We start from the raw sequence: 17,588 nt of genomic DNA, 5'->3' as shown, positions 1-17,588 counted from the left end.
GGTGGTTTTGCACCACCACTGAACCAGAGACTGCAAGAGCAGTGAGAGGGGCACAAATACGCACACAGATGAGGCAGGGGCTGTTCCTCAGGCAGGAGAGAGCTCACTTGGCAGGAAACTCCTTTGGGAGAATAAAGGAACTCGTTCCAGACTGGACTGGAAAAGTTGGATGATTTTTTAAGACACCACTGCCTGCCTCACAGGCCTCCAGTCCAAGATCTGGATCTGGTGAACGGAGACAGACGAGATTTAGAGAATCCACTCAGCATCAGAGCTTAATCACCCGTTTATTGTGCAACCAGCATCAACAACCTCCACCCCCAGTTCCTCTGAACACCGTTACAGACATGAACTCAAAGGATGTTCTCATTAACACGGCTGTTAGTGTCCCTGCGCTGGGGTCTCTGTGCTCCCCAACCCAAGGGTGTTAGCTCCTTGTTCATCAGAAAAAACGAGCATGTCAAACAGACCAGCATCACAAGAGACTTGTTAAACCGCACTGCTCAGCACCTCTGCAGGAGGCTTTGAGGCTGCCATTATGTTAGAGATATGACTATAAATATAGCAAGAGGTGTCTGTGGCTGCAGAGCAGTATGATCTGAAGAGAAGCAAGGCTCACAAGAGTTTCCCTAAGAGAAGGAAGGTTTTCCTATGTCCTTTTGTCAGTTCAGCTTTCTTCACGTGTTGTTTAACTCCATGATGCTTCCGTGTGGAGAGCAGCTACACCTTACCTCCTTCCACACAACTCGCTTCACTCAGCTCGTGACTTCCAAGTCAACTGTGAGTTCCCAAATGGAAGCAAAACCATCCACTTACCCCAGGACACCTGCACGTTCTGCAAACCCTCACTGAAGGAGTAAGGAGGCAAGGACACAGCCCCTAGCAGCGTACTAGTGCGCTAACACTTGCTACAGGTAACACTCGACCTCTTAAACACAGGCCTGCAGATTTTCGCCCTGAAGTACTACAGGATTCCGCGCAGACAGAGAAGACAAATTCCTATGTGCTTTTAGAAGGTGCCATTTATCTCCTGCGCGGTCACGCCCCGTGTTGTACTCCTCACCCAGCCTGGTTTCTCAAGGCCAGCAACAAGAAAATTGCTGCCCAGAGGTCTTCGTAGTCGAGGTTTGCGAAGAAGCACATCTTCATTTTGGTTTCCACCCGGCTTTTATCCACCAGTCCGTCCAGGAGCAAAGTGGCCGCGGACTGGCACAGAAGCCAGGCAACCATCTGGTCGGGTTTCAGGGTCTTGGGTGCTAGAACACTTTCACCCCAGAGGCTTAAGTGAAGCACGTTAGCAGCAACTCTAGCAGACAGTCTCTGCAAAAGGAGTGAGAGGGAAAATTAGCTCATCCAGCTGCGCTCAGAACAAACCATGTCACATTTACTGTGCCAGAAGTACCTCCTCCGAGGCACTGCATGGTCCCGTGAACAAAAAAGCTCTTTGTTAACATTATCACCAGGCAGCTGCATGTAAACCCCAATTCTAGGTCCAGTCACTGATGCAAACATCTGCAGAAAGCCCTGCAACTATTCAGGGAACTGCCTGCAGAAACCTGCACTTGTCTTCCATCCAGGTAAAAGAGCTCCTCACCTTGTTGGGATCCCTCTGAAGCAGCAGCTTTACCACCTGCTTCACCTCCAGGGGCACGCGATCGGGCAGGCTCGGCAGCTGATCCTCACGGTAACTTCTGCTTTCCAGAGTCGAGTCCCCGTGGCCGTAGAAAGGATTTGCCAGGCTGAGGATTTCGTAGGCGATTGCTCCCACGGCCCAGGCGTCAGCTTTGCTGTAGTTGATCACCGTGCCTGGACCTGGCGACGCCGTGATCACCTGCGTGAGAAATCCCCAGAGATGGGGAAGCCAGAATAAAGAGCTCTGAATAAATATTTCCTAGGGGCATGCTCCGGGCCTTCAGCACTGCTCAGCCCGCCAGGACATTGGGGAGATTTTTGGCCATTGCATCCTGGCTTTAGCTGTTCCCTCTGACTGACATTCACACCAGGGCCCTCAGGATGTTTCATTTGGGATTTAAGAGGCAGGAGACGTGGATGATTTTGCCAACAAATGCTCAGCATGGGGCCAAGCAGGATGTGTTTTGTTAACGCCCAGGTGTTTAACAACAGCAGCTCAAGGTAGAACGTGCTGCTTTACAGTCACGGCTCTCCAAGGGGAGAGAGGGATGAGAACACTGCCACAGCAACACGCTAGAGGTAACGCACTGCACAGACAGGTCAGTCAGTCAGCACAAACAGCTACAAAATCCCTGACTTGATTGCAGTGGACATCAGATCACAAAAGACCACAGAAGAATTTTAATTTGTTGGCATGTGCATAGAGGGGAAGTTCAGGCACAAATAGCAGCGAAGTGCTGTGCACGCAGCCCCTCCACTATTCACTCCTAGACCTAACCACGCCCTTTTCCATGTTCTGATCACAGCCTCCACAGCCCGCTGCTGAAACTTTTCCCCCCAGCAGCACAATCCCACAGCCATCGACGCCAAGTTACTGCAGGAGGACTTACCTCGGGTGCCATAAGACAGCCATTGCCACCCCGATCCACGTACGAGCTGGTGAAAGGCAGCCTCAGGCCGACGCTGTCGTCTGCCAGGCAGCAACCGAAGTCTGTGATCACCAGCCAGGGGCAGCCAGCTGCAAAGGACAGAGGGCAGCAGGGTTAGTGTGTGGTTCAGCATGACCACACGCTGTTCTCCTGCTTCTCCTCTGTATTATGAGGAGAAAAATTGGCTTTATTGAAACAAAACGTGTTCTTCCATTTCCCTGTCAGAGGGCTTCATTTCTCTGCACGGAGCGTGTGCCTGACAAAGCGCTGCAGGTGTCGTAACAAGGGCACGTAAAATTAACTGATAAATGACAGAGGAATCTTTTCATTTTTCCACTTTTGTTTTTACCTATAGCAAAAGCCACAGACAAAGACACACACTTAACTCTAGCAAAAAAGGCTGGGGCTTAGTTATCAGTTTTGCACTGCTCAACAATTCTTGTCCCAGTGACAAGTCAAACATTGCAAAGTAGAATCATTACTTCTCCAGAGTCTGGTATGGAAAAATCAATGCTTTAAATCATTCCTAACCACATTCAGCAGAGCTCCAGAGAAGCTTTTCCTTCAAGAAGAGAAAGAAGGCATTAATATCACTGAAAATCTTCCAGTGCTGCTGTACCAAGACCTTTAATTACACAGGTCTGGCTGCCTGCTATTGTTTCCTGCTCGTATGAATCTCAATCACGCTGAAAAAGAGCTCAGGTAATTAAAATCTCAGTTGAACTGGACGACAGGAGAACGAGATGATGAAAATGTTGCTTTTGGCTTTCACACTGCCAGTCCTCCTTCCTTCCAACCGACATTTAATCAGTGCAGGGTGCAGCACCACCAGCCTGACAGCGAGGTGGGGTTTTTAGAAGCACTCTGCGGTGTTCTGCTAGTGAGGAAAGACTCCAAGAGCTTGCAGCCAAGGCACCTCCACCCCCATGAATGTGGTGGTAGTGAACGTCTCTGTGCCAAGCCAACATTGCTTTGCTCATGCAATGAGGGCTTGGTGCACCTCTCCCTCTGATTACAGCACCATGGCCTATTAAAATCTGTTTTAATGACCCAAAACCTGAGGCACACACGTGATAAATGACATCCACGCTGCTGCAGTGACAGCAAGAGCAAAACTAACGAGCAATCCGGAGATCCCTGAAAAGCTCTGATGCTCCTTTTATCCCTAAAGTAAAGGGTTAGAACTTCCCTGAGTGCCTCCGCTGGCACCACTTCTGCCTCTGACTTCACCATCGCCCAGACCCGGCGCTGTACCTACCCGAATCGAGTTCCACCAGGATGTTGTCAGACTTGAGGTCTCTGTGCGCTATCCCGTGGCGAACAAGATGGTCCACACCTTCCAACAGCTGTAAAATCATCATGGTGGAGAGACGAGCATCCGGACTGTTGTCCCTCAAATACTGGCGCAGGGTGCAGGGATAACTAGTGAGAACGAGCAGAACATCTGCGTCAGTGCCCTGCAATCCTCCTGCTTCCAGCTCAGCCTCGGTGCTGGCGGGCTGGGGACACAGCACCCTGACCCATGCCACGCTCCTCCTGCACTCTGTGATGCCATCCCACCTCCTAGTGTCAACTTCTCACCTCTCCCCTGTCTGCTGTTCTCAAATCCTGCTTTACAACATCCACCACTGGGCTTTTCAGGCTCCTGCACAACCCTACGGCTGCAATTAAATCTCCTCTCAGCAGGGTGAGTGTCTCCCAGGTCCTCCTGTACAGGTTTTATGCTGTGCATGAGAGGGGCCAGATTAATAACGCAGACTGTATGAGCATAACAAGGAGATGCACAAGGCAGGAGAAAGAACACACTCTTGAAATACAGAGGACAGAGTGCTTCTCCACCTGAGGGCAGAACACGAGAGTAGGAAATGCAAGGTGGGTTTGTGTCGATGCCACAGCCATACCCAGTAAGGGCAGAACCCAACCGAGACACCCTAACGAAGCACTAACGAATCTCATTACTGATTCTGCCCTGTCTCCAGCTAGGGGCAAAGCTCAGACTTCAAAGTGTAGATGAACGGGGACAAGTGCAGCATTCCTTACGTCAATTTGGGGCAGTTGTCCAAAAGGACAGCTTGTCTTGATGTCCAACAAGAGCTAAAACCTCCAAAACTTGGAGCAGGCCTCAGGAAGCACGTTCCTAAGCATGCATGTGGTTCCTGGCAGGAACCCAGGCCGAATCCTTACAAGGACCCCGCACAGCAGCGTGCACAGGCTCACACAGCCCCCACCTACTTCTTCATCACCAAGAAGAGCGTGCGGCTGTGGCCGATGCCTCTGGGGTTCAGGCTCAGTGGAAGAACATCGGGATAGTCCGTGAAGGCTCCGGGCAGCAGCGGGACAGAGGACGTGAAGGCTCGGATCACCTGGATTATGTTTGGATGAGGCTGCAGCTTCTTCCTCCTGAGGACAGGTTTCCTGCGCAGAAGTGGACGTACCAAGAGTTACACTCATCTCCTATTTGGTTTTCATTTAGCACAGGTGCATCTCTGTTCCCTCAAAGATTCTTTTTCATTACTCCCTCCACTAATTTTGGTGGAGAGCTGATGAAAAATCAGCCCTCCAACAACAGGCTCCAGTGCAGAACAGGCGGGGAGCACCGGGGCTGCCAGGTGCAGGTTACAGGCCTGCACACTGAGCCAAATACCCACATTCCTGGAAACCTCAGGGTTACAAAGAGCACTGACAGCACCCTCACCGCCCTCGTGGCCAAATTCCAACCCTCCACCTCTGCCAACATTTTCCACGGTGCTGCAGAGCAGCCCCAGCTCCAGCAGGCCAACCGCAGTGGTGGGCAGGTCCCAGCAGCTTCTGCAAAGTTTCAAATACCCATTTTTTGTTTGTTTTTGTTTTTTTTTTTCACCCTGGCAGTTCCCAGAGCAAACCCAGCTGTCATCCCCAGCGCAGAGCTCCTGCAGGGGGTACTCGGGCTGATACTTCACCCCTGGCTGTCAGGAAGATCCCGCTGTAACTGGGTTTCCCACACTGAGGGAAGAACAGGATATACTGGTACCGCACCCGCGCTGCCAAGGAAGCTCTGAAGGAAATGCTGACTGGCAACAGGCAGCCTGTCATTTCAGTCAAGCCCCAGCTGCCTTTTTATGCTCCTGACAAAGGTGGGTTAGTCACAGGCTGCATCCTGGATCAAAAAGGAGCTTCTGAGAAAGGAAAAATAAATAATAACAACTAAAAAAAAAGCTTTGCTAGGCAAAAAGAGGTCACATTCTCACTAGCCACATCACCTCAGACCCTCTGTTACGTGGCACAGGCGGGAAGCATTCAGTGCCACGAAGGCAGGTTACCTCCACACACTGCAGAACAGAGCCCTCCTCCCTCTCCTCCCCTGAATGTCAAACATCTCTTTGGCTTGCCTGTTGCGTCCTCAGGCTAGCAACGCAGCAAGCAGCATTCATTATTCATTTGTATTGGCAGCTGAGACGTATTTGAAATGTAAATCAGACAATCTGGACTGCAGACTGCATTGTTTCCGTTTGGAGAAAAAAAAAATGCACATTTTTGAACAAAAAGATGGTTAAACTCAGGATAATTTAAAAGTTCCTGTGCAGTTTGCCACCTTTATGGTGTTTGCCCACCTCTCCCTCAGGTAAAGGAGGGGTAATGCAGTTGTTTTCCATCTGCTTTCTCACCAGCTTTTATTTGCTTTGCCCATTTAGTGACCAGCAGCTCCTGCCTCCCTTCCCTGCACCCAGTTTCGAACCCAAGCAGGGGCAGGCCCAGTTTTAACACAGTGCCAAATCAGTGCAGATCGTGGCTGTTTACTTTTGTAATTAAAAAGCTACCTTTTTTTTTTTTTTTTTAAAACAAAGGCAACACTTGCAGATACCAAAAGGTTCTGTGCATTTTACACCCAGGAAAACAAAGGCACAGAAGCTCCTTGAAGGCCGTGATCCCATCAGAGCACTTCCAGGACCCAAAGCAGCCAGGGCCCTGCCCACCCCCATCCTTTTGGTGGTCAATGTTAACACAGCAACAGGTGGCTTGGTAGTGAAACCAGCACTGCTACTGGTAATGCAAACCATAAATGCTTATTTGATCTAAACAAGGGATAGTTTGGATAAATGTTATGGGTATTTGGGAGATTTTTGCTAGGTGAACAGTTTGGAAACTAAGGGAAATACCATTGAAATCCAGTGTAATCAGTAAAGTATCTGAAGTGACTGAAAAAGGTAACTGGAGATTAGTAAAGGGACCAATCAGCTGAATAAAGGGGCTGTGATTATAAAATGGAATACACCTTTACCCAATTAATATGAAGATACCTGATGATTACAAGTATATTATGCAAATGTGTGTCTGCATTGTACAAATGTTTGTGTGAGCAAATCAAACCAAGTTAGATTTGGGCAGACACGCCCCTAACTTCGGTGCCAAACAGAAGCACCTTCATGCAATCCCCTTGTGGTTGTGTCTTCACAAACGCCAACCCTTTCGACACCCTTCTAGCCTAAGCCATCAAGCCCGGAGGGAAGCGCAGAGCCGTGACACAGCACTGCTCCTCAGAGCAAACCAGGCTGTAAGATTACTGTTTGAACAGCAGCACTGCTATTCTGTTGCCTCACTGTGCCAGAGGGAAACCTGCAGGACAGCCAGAAGCAGGCTCCTGCCTGCCATTTGTCTGAGGCACTTGTGAAAGCATCACCACGTAGCTAAAAACAAACACGTGCACCAAAAAAACCCAAACCTTCGTGCTCACTGATTCCCAAGAATTATTACAGAAACCTCTGGCCGCCTCCTCCCCAGTACTGAGGTGCTGCAAGGGAAACTGACGGAGGAAGACGGGTGAAATGAGCACGCTGAGCTGTGAGCACTGCTGCCACGTCCACAGCTACCCTACCTGCGGCACGAGACAGCTCCGTACTCTCCGGCTAAGGCGGTCCGGGTGGCAGGAACGAGCTCGCGGCCCATGGCGTCGAGGATGGCTTCACTCGAAGAGCCAGCCTGCAACAACAAGGTCACAGCACGCTGGGGGCAAAGCCTCGGCTCCCAAATCACCCCGCCCCAGCGCAGAGGGAGAGCAGATCATCCTGCTGGCGCTGTGCCTGAATGAAGTTAAACCGTGGGCTAGAAGGAAGGGACTCCCTTCGCTGCTTTGAGAAGCCAGGGAAGGTAATTAACGGCTCGGAGGATTTATCAGAGGATGTGGTGAGGCCTCTACTTGCAGAAAGAAGCCCGTTCAGCTCTTTAAATGCACCCTCTAATTCAACCACAAAAAAAATAACCAAAAAAGCTCAAGGAACCTGCGCTTACGAAGCCCACAGGATTCCAGATGTTGGCATTGAGGAAAACTCTTTGAGAACATCCACCCATCTCATCCAACGTCCCAAACACCCTTTAGTGAAAGACATGTTTGTTTTACGTGGGGAATGGTGGGGATGAGGGCGTGGGTCACCTGGGCTGGGAAACACTGACACAGCTCCTGCCTGACCTCACCACAGGGGCCTGGCGAGTGCAGAACTTCCCACCTGCTCCATGACAGAAAATCTATTTCTGTCCTGCCGCTGACAGGGAAGCAGACTCCCTGGGCACTGGTAGCAGCATTTGTTTTTTTTTTCCAGTGCCTCCTAGCTCATGACAGCCAGCTTCCAGAAGGCATTTTCTGCCAGCAGCACTGCCTCCGTGACCACCAACTGCCCCAAGAGCAGCTCAAACACCACACAGACAGAGTCCAGAAGGATAACAGCCATTAATTACGTGCTCCGTGAGCATTCCCCAGCCACTGGCGTCACAGCACCAGCAGCTTTGTTTTGACCCCTTCGTCCCGAGTTACATAATCAGAGCTTTCAAAGCTTCAAGCCTTAAACGTTTCGCCCAGGTGACAGCCAAGGAGATTACAATCGGGCTCCTTACCGAGATATTCCACATCATTTTGATGGCTAACGGGAAAGCCTCCTTCTGCTGGGGTTTGTCTGCGGGCTGCTCTTCCAGGGCTGGCCCCTCTCCGGCGAGGCGGCCGCTCCCCTGGCCGGTGGGAGGCGAGGGAATAGCTGCCTCGTACACGGCCGCGCTGCAGCCCTTCCCCAGGGGCTGCCCGATGAGATATTCCTCCAGCCGGAAGCCTCGCCAGCGGAACGAGCTCAGCGGATTTTTCTGCGCCTTGTTCTTCCTGATGAACACCGTCTGGAAAGCACAAAAAGGACAGTAATTAAGTTTTTTTTTAGAAGAGAGGCAGCAAGGGCCAGCACAGGGGCTCGGAGAAATATCCTTGGGGTTACAGCACAAAGCAGGAATTTCGTGACACCTCGTGCTCAACCTGAGCGGGCTGGGACTCTCCGAGCTGCCAGCCCAGCTGTAACGTGGTAAATCCAATAAATGTTGTCTCTGCCCTCAGGACAAGGAGACCACAGGCTGATCTATGCCCCATGGGTCACTACAAACCACTGTAACTACAGGGGAAATGCTCAGCAGACAGCGTGGTTTTGTCTAAAACAAGATATCCCTTAAAAAAATATTACCAAAGGGGCCCCTCCCAAGGGAGCTGCAGGTACAGGGGAAGAGGAATGGGGAGGAGGAGCCACTCACGGGGCTGGAACACCAACAGTGTTTGCTGACGTCTCACTGAATGCTCCCAAAGCGAGACTCGCTGCTATATGGCCCCTGAGCACCCCTGACACCTGCCTGGCCCTGCTGGGGAATGGGGCCGTGGAGGGGGGCACCTCAGAGAAAAGCAGCACCCGTGGAGGAAGGCGGGATGCAACCAGGCTGTGGGGAGGCCACAGGACTGCTTCTACCCCTGGAAAACCCCAAAGTGAGCTGACAGCTGGCTCCAAGGGCTCCCCCAGACCCAAGGGACTCCTGAGAGCTCCTCCTGGCCCCAAGCCCCTCGGGTGGGCTCCCCCCAGCCCTGAGCCCTTCGGGAAACCCTCAGGGGGCTCCCAGGGGTTCCCCTCAGGGGGCTCCCTGATCTCCAGCCCTTCCTGAGGGCCCTGAGGGGCTCCCCCCAGCACCAAGCCCCTCAGGAGGGCCTCAGGGGGCTCCCCCCAGCCCCAAGGCCACCAGGAGGGCCCCAAGGGCTCCCCCCAGCCCTGAGGGGCTCCTGAGGGCTCCCCCTGACCCCCAGCCCCTCAGGAAGCCCTCAGGGACCTCCCCCCAACCCTGAAGCCTCCAGAAGGACTCCGAGGGCTCCCCCCAACCCCAAACCCCTCGAGTGGGCTCCCCTCAACCCCAAACCCCTCAGGAAGGCCCCGATCCCCCCCCAAAAAATGTCCCCGTCCCACCTGGATGCTGCCGCAGGCCGCCTCAGCCCGGCGCCGCTCCTCCAGCCGCGGCTCGGCCAGCGCCAGCCCCAGCGCCAGGGCCAGGCAGGGACCGCGGCGGCCCCGCCGAGCCGCAGCCGCCAGCCCGGCCGCGGGGCGACGGAGGAAGGAGGAGAAGGAGAAAGACGAAAAAAGGGCAGAGGGAGGCCGGGGGGGTGCCCAGGGACCGGCCGGGGCCGGGGGAGGGCGGTGAGGGGCGGCGGCGGCGGCGCCGCGGGGCAGCAGGCGCAGGGCGCGGGCGAGGAGCAACCGCAGCGCCATGGCGGGAACGGGCGGGAACGGGGGGCGGCAACGGGGAGGTGCAGGGGGTGGTGCTGCACGGGGCGGTGCTGCACGGGGTGGTGGTGCATGGGGTGGTGGTGCACGGGGTGGTGGTGCACGGGGTCGTGGTGCATGTTGTATTGGTGCACGGTGTGGTGGTGCATGGTGCATTGGTGCACGGGGTGGTGGTGCATGGTGCATTAGTGCATGGTGTGTTGGTGCATAGCGTGGTAGTTCATGGTGCATTGCTGCACAGGGTGGTGGTGCATAGTGCATTAGTGCATGGTGTGTTGGTGCACGGGGTGATAGTGCACAGGGTGATAGTGCATGGTGTGTTGGTGCATAGCGTGGTAGTTCATGGTGCATTAGTGCATGGTGTGGTGGTGCATGGTGTGGTAGTTCATGGTGCATTAGTGCATGGTGTGGTGGTGCATGGTGTGGTAGTTCATGGTGCATTGGTGCATGGGGTGGTGGTGCACAGGACGATAGTGCATAGTTCATTGGTGCACGGGGTGATAGTGCACAGTGTGTTGGTGCACAGGGTGGTAGTGCATGGTGGATTGGTGCACAGGCTGGTGGTGCATAGTGCATTAGTGCATGGTGTGTAGGTGCACAGGGCAGTAGTGCACAGTGTGTTGGTGCACAGGGTGGTATTGCACAGTGCATTGCTGCATGGGGCAGTAGTGCATGGGGTGTTGGTGCACGGGGTGGTGGTGCACGGTGCATTAGTGCATGGTGTGTTGGTGCACGGGCTGGTATTGCACAGTGCATTGCTGCGTGGGGCAGTAGTGCACAGGGTGATAGTGCATGGTGTGGTGGTGCATAGCGTGGTAGTTCATGGTGCATTGGTGCATGGGGTGGTGGTGCACAGGATGATAGTGCATAGTGCATTGGTGCACGGGGTGATAGTACACAGTGTGTTGGTGCACGGCATGGTAGTGCAGGGTGCATTGGTGCACAGGGTGGTAGTGCACAGTGTGTTGGTGCATAGGGTGGTATTGCACAGTGCATTGCTGCATGGGGCAGTAGTGTATGGTGTGTGGATGCATGGGGTGATAGTGCATGGTGTGTTGGTGCATGGTGCGTTGGTGCACGCAGTGGTGGTGCATGGTGTGGTAGTGCACGGTGCATTGGTGCACGGGGTGGTGGTGCGTGGTGCATTAGTGCACGGTGTGTTGGTGCACGGGGTGGTATTGCACAGTGCATTGCTGCATGGGGCAGTAGTGCACAGGGTGATAGTGCATGGTGTGGTGGTGCATGGCATGGTAGTGCATGGTGTGGTGGTGCATAGCGTGGTAGTTCACAGTGCATTGGTGCATGGGGTGGTGGTGCACAGGATGATAGTGCATAGTGCATTGGTGCACGGGGTGATAGTGCACAGTGTGTTGGTGCACAGCGTGGTAGTGCATGGTGCATCGGTGCACAGGGTGGTGGTGCATAGTGCATTAGTGCATGGTGCATTGGTGCACGGGGTAGTGGTACATGGTGCATTAATGCATGGTGTGTTGGTGCATAGCGTGGTAGTTCATGGTGCATTGGTGCATGGGGTGGTGGTGCATGGTGCATTAGTGCATGGTGTGGTGGTGCACAGGATGATAGTGCATCGTGCATTGGTGCACGAAGTGATAGTGCACAGTGTTGGTGCATAGGGTGGTATTGCACAGTGCATTGCTGCATGGGGCAGTATTGTATGGTGTGTTGGTGCATGGCATGGTAGTGCATGATGCATTGCTGCATGGGGTGATGGTGCATGGTGCATTCGTGCATGGCGTGTTGGTGCACAGGATGGTAGTGCATGGCGCATTATTGCATGGTGTGATGATACATGGTGCATTCCTTCACAGTGTGTTGGTGCACGGTGCACCACTTCTCAGAGCATTAGTGCACAGGGTGGTAGTGCATAGTGCTTTAGTGCATGGGACGTTGGTGCACTGTGCATTAGTGCACAGTATGTTGCTGTATGGCGTGTTACTGCATGGTGCATTAGTGCACAGTGCGTTGGTGCATGGTGTGTTGGTGCATAGGTGCATGTCTTGGTGCAGTGTGGTGGGTGCATTCCTGCACTGGCTGCAGGACAGCTGTGGTCGGTTTCAATCAGCTGCACTGCTGATATCCCCTCCCTGTCCCTTGCCCACCCGCAGCCTGCTGGCTTGGAGGACGTCCTGATGCTGTGCCAGCACCGCCCAGCAGCAGACACAACGCTGGTGTGACCCCAGTGCCGCTCTAGCTACAGGTGCAGAGCACAGCACTGCATGGGCTGCTGCAGGGAAAGTGATCTGCATCCCAGCCAGACCCAGCACAATGGTGCACAATGTGCTGGTGCACAACATGGTGGTGCTCAGTGTGCAGTCGCACAGTGAACGGTGCAAAGTGCGGGGTGCATCAGTGCCCGGTGCATTGACACACAGGGCAGAGGGCACTGGTGCACAAAGCACAGTCTGGCTCATTGAAGTAACACACTTTTTTTCTCCATTCTGCATAATTTAATTGCATAATTAATCAGCGAGCTCCCCCAAAACTCCTTCTTTGTCACCACAAAGAGAAGAAAAGCAAGCAGAAACATGCTGGCGAGAAGCAGGCAGGAGGAGAGGCTTAGGGTGGTGACACCGGTGACAACTCATGGCACCGCCAGAGCTGCCCCTGCGCCGAACGGCCTGTTGCTGACGTTGGGGACTGGCAGCAGTTTTTTGCTTCCTGTTCTTATTTAGAGCTGAAATTGCTGCATTTTGACCCTGGTTTTGCATCCAAATCCTCCTCCTTTTCGTGGAGCTGCTCCTGGAGCCAGAGCGGTGCCCGGGCAGAGCTCGGTGCTCACGAGCGTGAGGGATTTTTTCCAGAAAGAAAAAAAAAATCAGGGAATTTCTACTGTTTGATTTGGCTGTCTGTGCACCCCAGGGCGAGGTGGGGCCGGCACCCCGCCCGCAAATCAGCGCTGAATCAAGAGGGAGTGACAGGAGAGCTTTGTAACACCAGGAAAGCGTTTTGCATCGCATCGTCCTAGGGGAAAACTGGGGAGCAACCCGCCCCGTCCCCCTTTCCCCTGATGCTGGAAGGGGAAAAACGCAGCCTCACGCCTTCTTCAGGTCCTCGGGGCCGAAGGAGAGGGGCAGGAGCTCGTCCAGTGTCTTGACGATGTAGGTGCCGTCGGGTTTGGTCAGGTAGACGTCCCAGTCCTTGCCGAACTGCAGGAGGAGAGGGGGGAGAGGTGCCCGATGCCAAAACTGCACCCCCCGGGGGGATGTGCTCGAGTGGCCCCAATAATCTGTTTGGGGGCAGCCCCAGGGGGGTATTTGGGGCTCAGAGCCTGCATTTCACCCCCACGCCCCAAGCCTGGTGCCCCAAAAACCCGTTTAACACCAACTACCCACGAGGATGGGGGGATGGGGGCTCTGCTTTTGTAGGAAAAGCCCCGTTTTGGGGTTCGGTGGGGCCAGGGCAGCTGTGCCCACGCTTACAGCCCCGGGGGGAATTGAGGGGGGGACCTGTGGGGTCGGTGGCACGCTCACCTCTCTCATCACCTGCCTGCAGGCGCCGCAGGGCACGATGAAGTCGGTCCCCATGTCGCTGCCGGGAAGAGAACGGGCACAGGGCTCAGGGACGGGGTGAGGTGGGGCGGGGGGAAGCGTGGGGCTGCCGCTTGCCCCTCACCACGGGATATCACGGCCTCACCTGGCGATGGCCATGGCCCTGAAGCGCGTGTGCCCCTCCGAGATGGCTTTCTGGATGGCCGTGCGCTCGGCGCACACCCCCAGGCTGTAGCAGGCGTTCTCCACGTTGCACCCTGTGGGGAAGCACCCGGCACCGCTCACCCCCACGGCTCGGGGACACCCCCACGGCTCAGGGACACCCCCACGGCTTGGGGACACCCCCTCAGCTCAGGGACACCCCCTCAAGTCTCATTTTTTTTAATTTTAATGCCGGGAACACGCAGAAAGTTGCCATTTCCCTGCCTTTCCACGCGTCCCGCCCCATCCTGGCCTCCAGCCAACGCATTCCTCAATTCCCTTTCCTTTATATTTCCCCTTTTTTTCCCCCCCCTTCCCACCCCACCCACCGCACTTTTCCCCCCTTCCACCTGCCGGGACGGGCAACGACACCCACCACCAGGACGGGGACGAGACGGGACGCCCCAAACCCTGTCCCAACCCCAAAAACCCCAACCCGCCGGAGCGTCGTGCGGCGGCGCCTTACCCGAAAAGATCTCCCCGCCGGCGGTGAGCAGCGCGGCGCCCACGGGGAAGCGGCTGTAGGGGCAGTAGGCGCAGGCCTTGGCCTCCCGGCAGCGGCGCAGCAGCAGCTGCAGGCGCTCGCCCTGGGGCCCCCCGCTGCCCTCCATGCCTGCGCCGCACGCCCTGGTTAAAGATTTCCCGGGAGGCGGCACGGGGTGCCCTGCCCCGACGGGATAACGCCCCGCACGCGCCCTGCCCGCGCCCCGCAGCATCCCCGATCCCGAGGCACTGGGGGCCCGCAGCCCTCTCTTCGCCCCTTTTCTCATTCCTGCCTCTTTTTCTACGTGTTTCAGTGGTTTTTTTTTCTACCTTCCTCCTGCCGAGCGGTTTTCTCACCGCCGCCTTCTTTTCCTTCCTCCCCGGCAGGAATCCGGTGACGGGAGCCCACGGGGGACGTCCTGTGAAGCTCTCCTGCGGTGTAAAAATTAAAATTTTTTAATAATAATAATAAAAAAAAAGGCTGCAAACTGAAACATCGTGTCCGTCCTCCCCCGTTTCCCCATTTTTTACCCCTGTCCCCCCCTTTTTTCCCCCTCTTTTAATTAACACCTGACGTGCAGCAGAAGGAAAGTGCACAGATGCCATCGAGTGGCTCGTCGGGGTGCCCTCGTGGCATCCTGTGGGAGCCCCAAACCCAAATCTGCTGCCGGGTGCTGGGGCCACCTGCACGCCAGAGCCTTCGTGGGAATCAGCCCTGACCGTGCTGGGGGGGGCTGTGAGCAAATCGCTCTTTAATTACAGATAGCTCCTTTTTTATCCATACTGGAGGAGCTGAATTCCCAGTTTTCCACCTCCAAGGGTGGGCGTCGGGGCCCCTGCTGATTTATGTTTTTTTTTTTTTTTTTTTTTTTTTTTTTTTTTTTTGTCCAATTTGCTGGATTTTGGGGGCATTTTGGCCTTATTTAGCGTTTCTGACTCGTTTTGCCAGGGTGGGGCACAGCACCTGAATTCCCTGCGGGTTTTGATGCAGGAGGAAAAAAAAAAAAAAAAAGAGATCAGAGGAGAGGGTGGCAGGAGCACTGAGAGCTGCAAGGAAACCCAAGCTAAGAAACCCCATGCATTCCTGACCCTCTCTAAAGCCAAAAATGGGATTTTTAGCTCTTTCTCCCCAAAAGGAGCAATGCCTCATCACAACATTTGCTGCCCCAAGCCACAGGGGCTCGTGTGAGGGTCACCCATCCTTCTGCAAAGCCACCAGCAGGAGATGATGGTGGTGGGAAGGAGACCAAAAACCAGATGCCCGAGCCTGATGTCCCTCCTGGGAAGCAAAAATCCCCAAACCTGCCGATTGCATCTTCAAACCAGGAGTTACGCACGCGACAAGCTGAAAACATCGTGATTTGGACACCCGTGGAGGGGGAAAAAAAACAAAACCCAACCAAACACAAACAAACCCAGCGCCGCTCGCTCCCCTCGAGAGGCACCGAGGACGTCGCCTCCTTCCCTGTGCAAAAAAAAAGGGAGATTTGGGGGAGAAGACGCCAAGGCAGCGTGTTCCAGGCCGCCAGCCAAAGGCAGCTTAAAATAGCTGCTTTCATCTCCTCCGCCTGTCTGCCTCCCCGGCGCTCCCGGCCCCGCTGCCGCAGAGCCTCCCCGCTGCCTCCTGCTGATAAAACCCGATTTTTTCCCCCTTTTTCCAGCGATCCGGAAGGATTTGCGCCCCCACGAGTGGCTGAGCCCCTCTTCCCGTGCCCGAATCCCCCCCGAAAATGGGGCAAACCGGCCAAGTCCACTTTCCGTGGGCGCTTTTTCACTCTGAAGCCTACTGATGGCTCCTGGCTGTTTGTAGGGCCGGTCGGTCGAGGCGCTGAGCAGCCAGATGTGGGGTTCCTCCTCTGCTCCGTGCCTTGGCCCCGGGGCATTTGCCCCATTATGAGGTGTGGGGGGGGCACTGGGATCCCCAAAATCTTGTGGATCAAAGGAAAACCATCAGCATCTTGCAGAGGCAGCGTGGGAGCAGCACGAGGAGGGGAGAGCTGCTTCCTAAATGATATAGGATTATATATTCCTATTTCTTTCAGCGATTCATTAATTACCCTGCCCTCAACAGCATCCTCACGCTGGGAGCAAACCGCACGCACTGACCTGCAGCCCTGGTGTCTGAAACAAAAAAATAATAAGAAAAAATGACACAAAGTCATGCATTTTTGATTATTTTGGCTGCAAAACCTCCGAGGCTTCCACGGCTACGGGGCTGGCGCTGCCTGCCAGGCAGCTATTTTAAGGCTGCTTTCCTCTCACACCGCAGGAAAGCTGCAAAGCTGCCGGGAAATGGCTTCCCTGGGCAGTGGAAGTGGGCAAAAAAGGGAGGTGTGCGCGGCTGTTTTCCCCCTTTTCCTCCCCGTTTTTGCTCCCAAGGTGAGCAGAGGACTTTTGGGGGTCCCCCAGCCCCGGGGTTCTCCCCGCTGCACCCCCACCAGGAGCCCTGTGGGGTCAAAATCAGACAGAAGGCACAGCACAAATGGTGAGAGATGAATCCCCAAACCCCTCAAACCCTCCTGCAGAGACAAAACGTCCCCAAAAAGCCCCCCTGAACCCCGTTTTGTGTTATCCTGTGGACAGAAGTTTTCCCCAGGCCTCCGCTGGGGGGAAATTCAACAGGTGAACAGCCCAAATCTCCATCCAGGAGCGGCAGCAAGGAGGCTGGGCTGGCTTACTGGGAAAAAATTGGGAGAAAAAAAAAAAACAAAACAAAAAAAAAGAGAGACAGAAAAAAAAAAAGGGGGGTGCAGGGCTAAAAAAGCCGGCACGCTGCCTGCAGACTGCCCTGCTGTGACCGTGTCACCCTGGGGGTGGCCGTGTCCCCCGTGCTGCTGCCTTCATCCTGCACCCATTCCTCTCTAAACATCCAGATTTGTTGAAAAAAAGAAAGAAAAGACAACAACAACAACAAAAAAAATCACTTTTTCCCTGCAACAGGCTCAGGAGCCGTGCCCACAGCTCCCCAAAATCATTCCCATGCCTTCTGCCTCCATTCCCCCCCCCCTTGAGATGCATCCCTGCGGGGCTGCAGCCGGCACGGCTCGGGGTCTGCGTGGAGCTGGGGGGTGGGCTGCGTTTCATCCTTTTTTTTTCTTTTTTCCCCGATCTCTAGGAGAAATCTCCATTATTATTATTTTTTTTTTCCCTCTCCACGGTTTTGGCAGGGGGTGCGCGCCGCGGCTCTCCCCGCGCGATGCGGCGTCGCGGGGAGGTGGAGCAGCCCACGGAGAGCTGCGTCCCTGCAGCCACCGCTCTCCGCTCGCTCTCTCGCGGCGCCTGCTCGC

The 17,588-nt window shown here is 54.7% G+C and overlaps 2 protein-coding genes across 2 annotated transcripts; both read right to left on the bottom strand.

Annotated features, from left to right (window-relative positions):
- Positions 1 to 268: 268 nt before the first annotated feature.
- Positions 269 to 9,973, bottom strand: PINK1 (PTEN induced kinase 1; the record flags this gene model as incomplete). The annotated part of the gene is made up of 8 exons (XM_032201670.1): positions 269 to 1,320; positions 1,595 to 1,831; positions 2,523 to 2,650; positions 3,820 to 3,983; positions 4,794 to 4,976; positions 7,414 to 7,517; positions 8,427 to 8,696; positions 9,794 to 9,973. Coding segments are annotated over 8 exons (1,527 nt in total), but the record flags the coding sequence as incomplete, so codon positions are not given.
- Positions 9,974 to 12,566: 2,593 nt separating this feature from the next.
- Positions 12,567 to 14,429, bottom strand: CDA (cytidine deaminase). Its single transcript, XM_032201669.1, has 4 exons — positions 14,285 to 14,429; positions 13,763 to 13,874; positions 13,600 to 13,657; positions 12,567 to 13,275 (listed from the first exon to the last, which is right to left on the bottom strand). The coding sequence occupies exons 1-4, from the start codon at positions 14,427 to 14,429 to the stop codon at positions 13,162 to 13,164; spliced, it is 429 nt and encodes a 142-aa protein (XP_032057560.1). The 3' UTR covers positions 12,567 to 13,161.
- Positions 14,430 to 17,588: the final 3,159 nt, after the last annotated feature.

Source organism: Aythya fuligula, chromosome 21, assembly GCF_009819795.1.
Source record: "Aythya fuligula isolate bAytFul2 chromosome 21, bAytFul2.pri, whole genome shotgun sequence".
Classification (NCBI taxonomy): Eukaryota; Metazoa; Chordata; class Aves; order Anseriformes; family Anatidae; genus Aythya; species Aythya fuligula.
This window is presented reverse-complemented; position numbering and strand designations above follow the sequence as displayed.

Excerpts from the sequence above, each read along its gene's own strand:
- CDA (XM_032201669.1), bottom strand. The coding sequence starts at position 14,429 with ATGGAGGGCAGCGGGGGGCCCCAGGGCGAGCGCCTGCAGCTGCTGCTG. Across the intron at positions 13,875-14,284 it reads CGGCGGGGAGATCTTTTCGG|GGTGCAACGTGGAGAACGCC; the intron begins GTAAGGCGCCGC and ends GCTTCCCCACAG. Across the intron at positions 13,658-13,762 it reads AGGGCCATGGCCATCGCCAG|CGACATGGGGACCGACTTCA; the intron begins GTGAGGCCGTGA and ends TCTTCCCGGCAG.